Source organism: Syngnathus acus, chromosome 19 (assembly GCF_901709675.1).
Source record: "Syngnathus acus chromosome 19, fSynAcu1.2, whole genome shotgun sequence".
In the NCBI taxonomy this organism is placed as follows: Eukaryota; Metazoa; Chordata; class Actinopteri; order Syngnathiformes; family Syngnathidae; genus Syngnathus; species Syngnathus acus.
In genome coordinates this window covers 6,791,149-6,803,282 of record NC_051103.1, presented here as the reverse complement: position 1 = coordinate 6,803,282, position 12,134 = coordinate 6,791,149, and the positions used below count along the sequence as shown (strand labels likewise).

At 48.8% G+C, this 12,134-nt stretch overlaps 2 protein-coding genes and 1 long non-coding RNA gene across 3 annotated transcripts in view; all 3 read left to right on the top strand.

Annotated features, from left to right (window-relative positions):
• Positions 1–4,539, top strand: part of dock1 (dedicator of cytokinesis 1) — a 42,176-nt gene extending 37,637 nt beyond the window's left edge. The window contains exons 41-52 of the mRNA XM_037278588.1: positions 282–423; positions 511–592; positions 1,087–1,171; positions 1,261–1,347; positions 1,454–1,630; positions 1,707–1,790; positions 2,352–2,489; positions 2,802–2,944; positions 3,191–3,389; positions 3,449–3,647; positions 3,715–3,860; positions 3,987–4,539. Of these exons, the coding sequence (XP_037134483.1) occupies positions 282–423; positions 511–592; positions 1,087–1,171; positions 1,261–1,347; positions 1,454–1,630; positions 1,707–1,790; positions 2,352–2,489; positions 2,802–2,944; positions 3,191–3,389; positions 3,449–3,647; positions 3,715–3,860; positions 3,987–4,082 (1,578 nt within the window). The 3' untranslated portion in view covers positions 4,083–4,539. The remainder of the gene's footprint in view (positions 1–281; positions 424–510; positions 593–1,086; positions 1,172–1,260; positions 1,348–1,453; positions 1,631–1,706; positions 1,791–2,351; positions 2,490–2,801; positions 2,945–3,190; positions 3,390–3,448; positions 3,648–3,714; positions 3,861–3,986) is intronic.
• Positions 4,540–4,692: 153 nt separating this feature from the next.
• Positions 4,693–11,383, top strand: LOC119138764. The gene is made up of 5 exons (XR_005101221.1): positions 4,693–5,041; positions 10,068–10,228; positions 10,304–10,439; positions 11,097–11,167; positions 11,260–11,383. It is a non-coding gene; the product is annotated as an uncharacterized LOC119138764 (long non-coding RNA).
• On the top strand, positions 5,932–7,861 carry foxi1 (forkhead box i1). Its single transcript, XM_037278957.1, has 2 exons — positions 5,932–6,961; positions 7,147–7,861. The coding sequence occupies exons 1-2, from the start codon at positions 6,346–6,348 to the stop codon at positions 7,623–7,625; spliced, it is 1,095 nt and encodes a 364-aa protein (XP_037134852.1). The 5' UTR covers positions 5,932–6,345; the 3' UTR covers positions 7,626–7,861.
• Positions 11,384–12,134: the final 751 nt, after the last annotated feature.

The following is a 12,134-nucleotide window of genomic DNA, read 5'->3' as shown; positions in this document are numbered from 1 at the left end:
TCCGATATTGCTCGTTTCATCTACTCGTCTGAAGAGTCTCGGCGATTTTGTTCAAAGCGACAACTACAAGGAAAAAGATGGTGATGGTCCACTTTGTAGAACCATTCTTCTTGAGTCGGCCTTTGATTCTTTCATGTATCCTCGCAGACGGCAAATTATGTTCAGCTCATGTCGGGCTCTATTCAAAACGTCCGTTTGGATGTCTTTTTGTCTCCCTTTTCACGACCTTGTCAGAAATTTCATCACCGCCCAATTGTAAGTCGGAGTTTGTGTGTCCCCAGAACAAAATGTTCATCTACCGCGGCAAGGAGTACGAGCGCTGGGAGGACTTTGAGGCCCGTCTCCTCACGCAGTTCCCAAATGCCGAGAAGATGAAGACCACCACGCCACCCAGCGAGGACATCAAGAATTCCCACGGACAGTGTATCCAAAATCCAACTATCATTCATTTTTTTTAACAAATATAATATTTTTTTTGCTAACTGCGTTCCTTAACGCTTCTGCATGAAGACGTCCAGTGCTTCACGGTGAAGCCCATCCTGGATTTACCCGCCAAGTTCCAGAACAAACCCGTTGCTGAACAAATCCTCAGGTTGTTGTTTTTTTTTTTTGTACTTGACCAATCTGGCAGAAAGAGCAGAAATTCATTCACAACAAGCCCTTAGCTCAAATGTATGGCCCTTGGTTATCTGACGTTTGATTGATTTGGGCAAAATGTTTTATTTTTTTAAATGGAGTGTTGAAGGTGGCCTTTGCACAAGCGTGTACATTCCGAGCGGCCCAATGCAGCAGTTGGCTTCATTCAAAGGCATGTTTACCCGCGGAAACCTTTTTGCAAATACACCTGGCCGGCAGCTTTTATCGCACGGCCGCAGGGCTGCCTTTTTGGTTGCCTTATTTGCTCGCCGCGCGATTAGCATGCGCCGACCCCGCTCTTGCCCAAAGCCAGAGTCTTGTTCCAAGCGCCTCATGGGCTTCATTTGGTGCGCGAAATTTGCGAGGAGGCCTCCGCCATTCAATCGGCGGCTCCATCGTGTGTCCTTCCTGACTCATTTTCTCTTCTCTTGTCTCGTCTTTCCCTCAAAGCTTCTACACGGTAAATGAAGTCCATAAATTTCAATATTCGCGACCGGTGAGGAAAGGCGAGAAGGACCCGGACAACGAGTTTGCGGTGAGTGACGAGGACATGTCATAACACGATCACTGAAATACTACTATTAATAATAATAATTTATAAATAACTTTTGTTTTGTTGTTCAGAACATGTGGTTGGAGAGGACCACCTACACGACGGCCTACAAGCTGCCGGGCATCCTGCGCTGGTTCGAAGTCAAGTCCGTGTGCACCGTGAGTCGCGGCTCGTCAAATTGAAAAATATCACCCTCGTGTTTTGATGTACAACAATTGGAACAAGCACTCTGTGAGTCTCCCTGTTGCACTTTTGCTCGCTCAGGATGAAATCAGCCCACTGGAGAACGCCATGGAGACCATGCAGCTGGCCAACGACAAGATCAGCAGCATGGTGCAGAAGCACCTGAGCGACCCCAACCTTCCCATCAACCCGCTGTCCATGCTGCTCAACGGCATCGTGGACCCCGCCGTCATGGGCGGCTTCGCCAACTACGAGAAGGTCGTCGTCTTGTTTTCCTCGCCATCGCAGGCCCTCCACGTGGCAAATGTGCTGAGTGTGCGTCTTCCCTCCGCAGGCCTTCTTCAATGACAAGTACGCGCACGAGCACCCGGAGGACCTGGACAAGATGGACAAGCTCAAAGACCTCATCGCCTGGCAGGTGTGACTGGGAACCATTCGCGGGGAAACTAAATTTGTCTTTCAAAGATGCCGACATGCCGAACATGATTCGAAACATTTGTGAGCTAGCGTGGAACAGCAGGCCAGTCTCCCCAGTCGCCACTTTGCTCATTGAAGTCTCAACTTGACGCAGTGAACCAAGTCGGGCTGCAAGCTCTCCAACCTTGAGCGGGCGTCGACGTCCTCCACAAATAGCCGACGCGTTTCTCAGCGCACAAAGCGCGTTGCCATGCCGCCACTCGGGCGCACTCAATCATCCTCCGTCATGCGAGGCTCTATAAAAAGAACGCCGACGGGTATCCCGGGAGAACGGGAATCCTGCCTCATGACTCCGTGTATCCCGCCTTCACAGAGTATTGTTGCCCTCCTCGGGACAATAACCAAGAATATTAAAGGATTCCAAATTTAGAAAAGCTATTTTGAAAAACGTTTTGGGGGAGTATGCAACATTTTTGAAAAATAGTCAAAAGAGGAATTGCCTGAAACGTTTTACTTTTGGGGAGAAAATGAAGGAAAGTACCTTTGTTTTGTTTGATGGCAGATTCCGCACCTGGCGGAGGGCTTACGTATCCACGGCGAGAAGGTGACGGAGGCGCTGCGGCCGTTCCACGAGCGCCTGGAGGCCTGCTTCAAGCAGCTCAGGGAGAAGGTGGAGAAACAGTACGGTGTCAAGACGCTGGTGAGATGCACCGCAGCTCGCGGCCTTGTGCGACCCGACGGCAGCTGAGAGCGCTTGGAAAATACAAAAAGACAAGAGCGCCTCCTTCTGGCAGAGAAGGACAGTCACACAACATAAATTTAAGATACTTTTTTTCTTTAAAATAGTGAAGCAGTTTTTTTCATGTTATTTGAAAATAACTGCTTTAACTATCTCTGTATAAAATACATTTCATAATATATTTGAAAACAGCTTCAGTGACTAAAACCATAAATCTCTCACATCTATTAGGAAATCGTTTGCTGAAAAAGTATTTTTTCTGTCCCTTGTAAGCCGCCGGCGGCCGAGCGTCGTGGCTCTCGTCCTCACTCGATGATTCGTTCCTTCACCATGCCGTCATCGCAACGGCCTCTGTCCGTGGCATCTGTCACCTCCGTCTCCTCGGACAACTCGCCCTCCAGGCCGGGATCTGACGGGTAACAAGCTCCAAAACACCAAGGCCAATCATTACAGAGTATGGGGAGCAGTTTACTGCCTTGGCCACCTGAGGGCAGTGTAACAAAGACCTCAGCTCCTGAGTAGTCATGCAGAACATCTGCTTTTGATTCTTTTTAGACAACCTGTCCTAATGTGTTGTTTGACTGCGAAACTGTATTTTTCGAGTGCAGTCCCAGAAGAAAATGAAGAAAAACTGATGTTCTTTTCTTCTTTTGTTGTTCCAGTTTTGCGCTGGAGCCTCTGCTCCCCAAGAAGCTGCACACCAAGTCACAGGACAAGCTGGACCGCGACGAACCCGAGCGCGAGCGTCGGGACAAGAAGAAGGAGAAGCGCAACAGCAAGCACCAGGAGATCTTCGACAAGGAGATGAAGACCACCGAGATCCCACTGCAGCCCACGGAGGGCGTCATACTTTGCGAGACGGTACGGAGACAAAACATTTGTCTTTCTCCACATCAACTTTATTTTGTTTTATCTTGCAGATCAGCCCGCTGAGGCCGCAGAGGCCCAGGAGTCAAGTGCTGAGCCAGATCGTCGGAGGAGACCGTCGTCTCTCCGTGTCGCCGGGGCCAGCCGCCGCCACCTCGTCGTCCAACTCGTCCTCTAACTCGTCGTCCTCGCCGGGACCGCCGCCCATCACGCCTCGCAGCAAGCTCTCCTTCAGCGTGCCCGCTGTTCCCAGTGAGTTGCCGGTCCATCTGCTGCTTTCTTCTTTTCCACACTAAGATGAATTAAAAACTGCCTTCAGATGCGGAGCTGAACGGGGTCGGCGACAAGGTGGGACTCCCGCCTCCTCTCCCGGTCAAAGGCAGCACGGCCGATTACGGCAACGTGCTGGATAATCAAGACTTGAGCGCGCCCGTCAACACCACCACGCCGCCACCGCATCAACGAGTGCGTATCAGTTTGAGTGCAGGAACAGATGCCTCCATTTTTTTCCCTGCTTCCATCTTGACGCTAAAACGTTTCTCAGGATATTTTTGGTTTGGCCAACGTGTGTTGCTTGTTCTTGTGTCTTAGCATTTACCGCCGCCGCTGCCCAGCAAGACGCCGCCGCCGCCCCCTCCCAAGACCACCCGCAAGCAGACGTCCATCGATTCAGGAATTGTACAGTAAGCGCAACGACGCCGACAACCGAGAGCAGCGCAACAATGACGACCGCCCCCTCCCAAAGCACACGCACACTCGACGACACACATTCCTGCCACTCCCGACCCACCGTGACAAGATGAGTACCTCATTGCGGTTCTTTTGAAATTCTCCCTTTCCAGTCATCAACTTCAATATCCTGCTATGTATGTACAGAGGTTTGTATATATGATTTTATTTTGGGTTTTCTACACCATTGTTTGTAATAACGCATTCTTAGATCACATGAGGCATTTTTACAACTTTAGAATCAAACCAAAAAAAAAAAAAAAAGGGCTGTCGCGTGACTTTTACCGGTGAAAAGTTTGGCGTGCACAAAGCAGCTTACTAAACACGCATATGATTTTCATTATGAACTGCTCCAAATTCACTACTGACACCACTTTTGAATAAACATTCACAGTGTATGGATTTTGAAAAGCAAGACATGTCTGCTGCCTCCTGATTGCACTTCGGACAAAAATTATTCGTTTTTTTTCCCCCCCAAGTTCATTGCGATTTTTACAGTTGTGACTTGGGCATCACAGTCAAATTTTCTTCAATTGTTTACAGTGGTGCCTAAGTGACCCTACTTGGTTCTTGGACCTAGAGAATGGAAATGCCATATTTGTCTTTGTCTTTTACTTTTTGACAGCTAACCTATATTCAAAGCATTCTTCATAACAGAACGCCAACGGAAAATTCTGAGAGCAGACGAAAACCAAAGTTGAAATATTTGAGAGGAACACACAACACCAATGCATGAAGGGGAAAAAAAAGTCTTGAAACCTCCTCCAGCTGTGATGCACGGTGCTAGGAGCATCGTGGTATGGGCCCGCTTTGCACACTCTGCTTGCTTCAGTCGATGCAAAAATGAATTCACAAGTGTATCAAGATATTTTGAAGAGGAGACGACAACGATTTGCCAATGATCGCCAAGAACAGAGGTAAGTCCATTGACTCATCAAAACAAACTGATTCAAACTGTAATGTCTGCCATCACTCTCGGAACGCCTCTCGTCTAATCAAATTGCTTGCTCGCTGTTGGGTTAAGTCCATCAACAAGCTGTTTTGTCAACAAAGGCAAGAGGTGTCAGAGTGCGATTGCTCCCAATTGGGAAGTTTGCTAATGACTTGCTCGCCGCAATTAACATTGAACACACACACGCTGTTATTACTTTGGATTTACAACAGTTTGTCATGTTTGGGCCTGTTTAACATCTGTCATTTTAGAGTATTCCCTCAGGGGAAAAACACACGTGTACTTTTAGGCATACCCTTGACGTAGCGAACCAACTTTACATTCTCATTTGTAAACACCAGTCAGTCTTTAAAGCACACACACCTAAAAGTCACCATTACTCCAATGAAACATACTGACACTGACCTCTAGTGGACAACATTAATAACTGCACCTCACTTGCAAGTTAATGTGTTTAATAAGGCAAACTTGATTTTTTTGACCCAAAAAAAAAAGGAGTCTGTCCTAAAAGTATGATTAATATTTTTGTTGGCCACTGTAATATTTAGAACACTGTTTGAAAATGAACTTGAATGTCAGAACATTCAAAACTATTTAAAAAGGGATTCAGTCAGAAGGTATTGCACAAACATTTTCGCCTAAATAACTGGTTAAAATTATTTCTAAATGTTTGTACAGTTGAACTACAATCAACACAGTACCAGTTCAATGTTACCAAAACGCCTCTTGGTCAAATTTATTATTTAATTGCTTTTGGGTCACACTTCAACAAAATATTTACATTTTTTCCAATGAATAATTATCCATTTAAAAGTCAGATCATAGGTAAAAGGAAAAAAAAATAACCACAAAAAAGTAAATTCTTCAAATGACACCTGTATGAAGTGTTGTTCTGCCATTTTGTGCAAAGTTTCACATTTAAAAGTATTATGTTTATTATATAGCATTTTCCATTTTGATGTAATTATATTGGCTCCACTTTGGCGCCGAGGTACTGTAAGGGGAAAAAAACGGAGTAAAAAAGTGCTGTATCTGTGCTCAAAGAAGATGGTATCTTCATCAAATGTAGATGGTATCGGTGCTCATTGAAAGGCAGATTGGGCCCGATTGAAAAAGGAGGTGTGACCGAACCCCTTTCAAAACCCCCCAAAAAAACTGCCGGGGGGCTCCACCTGGCCCCTTGTCCATAAATACGCCTCCCTCGCCGGAATAGGAGTTCAGTCGAGTCGGGAACGCGTCGACGGTGGTTGTTTTTGTTTTGTGCGGATTATGAACGCGTTCGGAGCGCAGCAAACCTCCAGCCAGCAGAGTAACAGCAGCTCAAACCCCGCGCACGATCTCCTGGACATGGCCGTGTATTGTGACAACTACGGCGTTTACCAGCACCAGAACCTCCACCACCTCCACCACCCCCAAAGAGCTGCCAACCACCCCTCCGGCTACGGCTTGAGTGACTACGCCGCCCCGCCCACCAATCCTTACCTGTGGCTCAACAACTCCCCCGCTTCGCCCTACCTGGGCGGCGGCGGAGGCGCTGCTGCAGCTTCCACTTACTTGCAATCCCCAGGTTACGGTTCTGGGAGCCAGCGGCAGCTTTTGGGGGCGCCCGGCGGACTTGGAGGCCCCGACATGAGCTGGTTATCCATCTCCAGCCAGCAGGAGCTCTTTAAGATGGTCCGGCCTCCGTACTCGTACTCCGCGTTGATCGCCATGGCCATCCAGAACGCGCAAGACAAGAAACTGACCCTGAGTCAGATTTACCAATACGTCGCCGAAAACTTTCCGTTTTACAAGAAGAGCAAAGCCGGCTGGCAGAACTCGATCCGGCACAATTTGTCTCTTAACGACTGTTTCAAGAAGGTGGCTCGGGATGAGGACGACCCCGGTGAGTGCTGCGCGCTTTTACGCATGCATTCATTTAACTCATTAGAAGGAAACTCGCGTGTTTGAATCGCTAGGTTAATGAAATGTGCACATTTTATATTGGACCCAACTAATTCCAGTTTTTTACAAATACAATTATTAGTGTTGTTGTTTTTTTAACAATTCCGTTCACTTTCCTCCTCCCAGGCAAGGGCAACTACTGGACGCTGGACCCCAATTGCGAAAAAATGTTCGACAACGGCAACTTTCGACGCAAGCGCAAGAGGCGAACCGACATCAGCACCCCTGCTGAAAAGCCCGATTTAGACGCGCAGCACAAGCTGTCGGACACGGCCAGCCTGCTGAGCTCGTCCCCGCCCAGTCTGCGCGCTTCGCCGGCCTCCACGGAGCCGCGCTCGTCGCCGTCCAACTCGACCGATCACAGTCCGTGCTTCGCCGGATTCATGTCCAGCGTCAACGCGATGTTGACTACCGGAGCCGAGGCCTCCACGAGGATACCGGATCGGGACTTGGGCACGGAGCTGTCCCAAGGCCGCGAGGGCGTGTCCGGACTTGGCTCCTACTCGCCCTCCTTGCTGTCTGACAGCAGAATGAACTACTACAACCTCAGCAATCACTTCACAGTCAACAACCTCATATACGGCCGGGAAGGAACCGAAGTTTAATGTGGATTCACCTAAAAAGATGACTAATTTATCTCATTTAAAGTAGCCACTTGTATTTTTGTGTTTTGCTTGTATCATAAAAAAAAATCCACAATGGTGTTGCAATATCACATCTTCGGATTTAAACACTTGTACACATTATTTTTGTAAGTATCATGTATTTTGTTTTATTTAAACTCATTGCCTTTTGAATAAAAGCCTTTTTTTTTTACATGTGCTTCCCATTTGTAATTATTCTCATGTTCCCATTTTATGACCACCCCAAATAAAGCCAGCCCCCCTGCAAAAACCAAAAAATTCTGCCAGGCTGTCTACAGTCAAGTGGCTGTAAGGCATCAAAGTGTGTAAACCACAGACATTTTCCGCCTGTCACCCCCAATCGGGCCTACGAGCCCCCCTCCAACCTCGCCCCGGTTCACAAGTTCAGCTTTTTGTCTCTGTCCAGTTTCACGTGGACATGAGGGGAATATTTGCACCTGTCCCCCGCACGGCTGTTCCTGAACATCACGCACGCATGCAGCTTTTGCTCGCTCCCTTACGGAAGAGCGTCCGACAATGTGGAAGCGGAGGAAGCGCCGCTTGTCGGCGGGATAATTGAGTTCACCGAAGCGCTGCGTGAAAAGGAGAGCACAATGGCCACTTGGCATCAGGGGCGCTCCCCTCCTGCGCTCCGATGAAAATATTGAAGATGTGGGAACAAAGCATCCAAGCCCGGGGACACCTTTTGTGCCATTATCTGGGAACAAAGCGCAATGACAGACAACATTCCAAAGTTTGTGGCCAGAAAATGTTTATTTACATCAGTTGGCAAAAGTGACTCTTCTAGCTTTGATTTTAGATGATGACAAGAATCCATCGGATTCTTGCTTGTGTCTGTCAATATTCCCTGATGCTTTGAAGACCCAAATGTCCAAAGTTGTGATCTACTGTTGTTGAGCTTTCTGGCTTGTGAAGACAGCACATGTGACGACAGCTCCGGGAGCAGGGAAGATCTGTAATATATGTCCGCCTGCAGGGGGGTGGGCGCAGGAGAGGCGGGTGAGTGACAAGTGAGGAGAATGTCCATCAATGTGCATGACCTGACTGGGTTTCATCCAAGACTCATGAAACGGATGCATCATCAGGACATGCACATTTTGATGTGTTTCCATGCAGTACAGACACTGGGGGTGAAGGTGCACCATATAGAAAATACTATGGAAAAAGTTCTCACAGGCTCCCAGAAAGACAACTTGTGTAGTCTTCTTTTATGTTACCGAATAGAAGTCAAAGGACTGTGTTTTTTTTTTTTGTGGTCTGTCCGTGGTGACAGCACACAGCTTGAAGCACCTGCACGCTGTCATTGCCTGCTTGGCACAGACAGGAAGTGGTGACAGATGACACAGGAAGTAGCTGTAAGGACAGGGGGGGGGGTGTCCATGTGTGTCCCTAGCCGGAAATCTCAGTGGTTTGCACACGTCTGAGTTTCACCTGCTCCCATGATGTGTGTGCGTGTGGATGTGTGATAGTGCCCCCCCCCCCCCTTCGCCCTCAAAACAAAACTTCCCCCAGGCCCTAATGAGACCCCCTACCTGCTCTTCTATTATGAGGGATGCATACCAATAGAGAGACAGCAGAGGGGAGACAGACTCACAGACCTGGCCAGACCGACCCCCCCCCCTTCTACAACCAACACACCCCCATGTAAACTAAGGGCCATAAAGACACAAGTTGTATGTTTAAAACAAGCACAAAGTTTTGTCCACTTAGCCTAACGTTAACACGTAATGCAAAATCCCATAGACGGGCTAACAAAACTAGCATTGCTGTCATGTGGACATGGGCGACGATTGCCCACTAGAGTTGTTTAGAGTCCCGTAAAGTGTGTGTGGGGGGGGTCCCCATCAACATTTGACCTTGGGTTCTTGTGATGATCTGGGGCTCAAGGCCCTAAATGATAGCCTTTCAACAGCCCCCCCCCTCCCCAACCTCAGCCGAGCTTCTTTCAAATGCTCCTTTTGTGTCGGCCACCTAATCCTTCAGTCCACTTCAAGGCCCCCGATTCGCTTCCAAGACACCTGGAGGAGATAGATGTGTGTGTGGGTGTGAGTGTCAGACTCCGCTGGCTCCTTCTTAGCCACCGCTTCGAGCTCATAAAGCAACAGCATGATGAGATTTTTTTTTGTTTAATAAAGTTGACAGCATAATCGTAGCAATGTCGCCCAGCCACTATATTTAAGTGCCCACTCAGGCGCAGCTTTAATGAAGAGCGCAATCTACAGTAATGACAAGGCGGCACCACATAATGACACAATCACAATGCCCTGGAATGGAACATGACCATTTTTACTAACTTACCGGAATTGACCTTTGCTTGTTTTTCCCCAAACAGAGTTGGCACATCTTCTTTTTCACTGCATCCCACCGATTTTTAGATATTTCTAATTGCATCTTATTCTCCAGAGCTGACTTTGCGGCCTTTTCATCCCGGCGTCGGCATTCCTGCGTTGCGTCACACTTAAAGGATTGCAACGCTTTCGGGGACGAGCCGGGCCAAAGGGAGCGCTTTCATCGGTAGAGCCGGCGCGACGTCGGGCCGCCGTCCAGAAAGTCGGCAGCAGGTGGTACGTATGGATTACAAGCCTTGACGGCGCCGCCGTATTTCACGTCGTCACGCTTACCTGTACTTGACGTTTTAGGTCTGCACGCGTTCAAGTGGCAAAGACGCGGCGGGATAAATCACGGCCGATGAGCACTACTCAACACGTTCCCATACAGCTCCAGTTTTACGGCGTCTTCTCGGGTTTTTGGATTCCAGAACAAGTGGACCAGAAGGTACGCTGGTTGAGTGCCAATCATGTCCGCCGTTCATCATGTGACATGTACACTTGCATTTTTGTCAAGTAATTCTTTTCATTTAATCAGAATGAGAATGAAATTGCTTTTAAAAAAGAAAAGATTTGTCCAAATTGCTCATTTAAATGTGATCTGACGTAGTCGGCGCTTTTAAAGGACAAGCGACAAAGCTTTTCGCCCTTCGGCCGCACGCTCGCACATTTTACAGCGCCGTCCGAAAAGTCACGGCTCTTAACGCTTGGGAAGTCAGCAGCAGGAAAAGGAAAAAAAAAAAAAAAGAAAAGAAAGAAACTCGACTAAGTCCTGAAGGAATTTCCTCCCTGGGGGATCCCTGAGTGATGTCCGTCTCCTCCCAGTCCATCACGGCTGAAACTGGATCACTTGACACTCGCTTAAGTGACTTTGATTCCCCGGAATCCTGCGCTGCAACTTGTTGTTCCGGGATTTGGGAATTCGATGAACCAAAAAGTCATCGTCATTTCTCATCATTCTTTTGAAAAGCCAATTAGGCGCCATTGAGGTCAAACAAATTCTAAAAATACAATTTTTCTTTACTTGACATGACATTAATGCTAGTTTTTTTTTTTACTTTTTCCCGTGTGTGTAATTCTCTTTGCCTTGTGTTTACTTTGACAGCAATCTCCAAGTCCCAAACTTTTGGAGCCTCTTTTGGGATGAATTGTTTCCCGCCTGCCAAGCGTCTGCTGGTGAGTTGACTCAATCACTCAAACCCAATCTCAAGATTTTGCTCACAAATCAAAGCAAAAAGTTGAACAACTTTGTCGTTTGGCTTGGAAAGGAAGGAAGGGCGCAGATAAGGCTGTCTCTCTTCACCCCGTTCAAGCGTCACCTCATCACCTCGCCGTCCGGCGTCAACGACGGACGGAAGAGGCGAGCTGGGACGCCAGGGGACGGATAGCGGGGGGGGGCTTCACGCTGACGACACACACTTAGCGTACCAGCGGTCGGAGCCGACGTGTAGCGGGCGGGGGTCGGGGGCCAGGGGGTTCCATTCGCTCACCCCGGGGCGACACTCGGGCCCGGCCTCGGCCCCCCCATTGTCATCAGGCCCAACTCCATCCGCCGCGCTTCCTGCCGCCGCATTCTTCCCCCACCAGCAGCAACGCGGGGACGAGGGCTAACTTGTAAGGGCCCTCGCGTCAAGGGTGATCTACGAAACGGCGTAATACGACGCCTCCGATCCCGACCGGGGGAATAGGGGCCGCGTGTAAACATCGGCGCGCCGTCGCTACAATTTGCACGCCAGGCCACTAGTTGGCGCTCAACGGCATCATCGGCATCCTGTTGCACCGATTGGGAATCGTTTAACTTTTAAATTGTGGGGCTGGAGGAAAGAGATTGTAGCCATGACGGGGGTCCGCCGCGTCTGTGGAGCGGGGACCCCTCGAGCTGTCAGACGGTGTGTCTCCACGCCCCCTGCAGGGCGCCACCATTGTTGAGGCGCAAACGCCATTTTGTCTCCGTCAGCGGGCTTGTCAAAGCCAGGCCGTTTTTCAAGGATGCAAACCCCCAAAAGGACAGCTCGCCGATCCCGACAGTCCGGTTTGCCAATGAGCGGTTAAGAAGGTCAAATGGCGGCTTCCGGAGCCAAACGCGGGTCCAGGATTGAGTTGCAGGCGCTCATTTGTAACCGCTCGAAAGATGGAGCGGTGC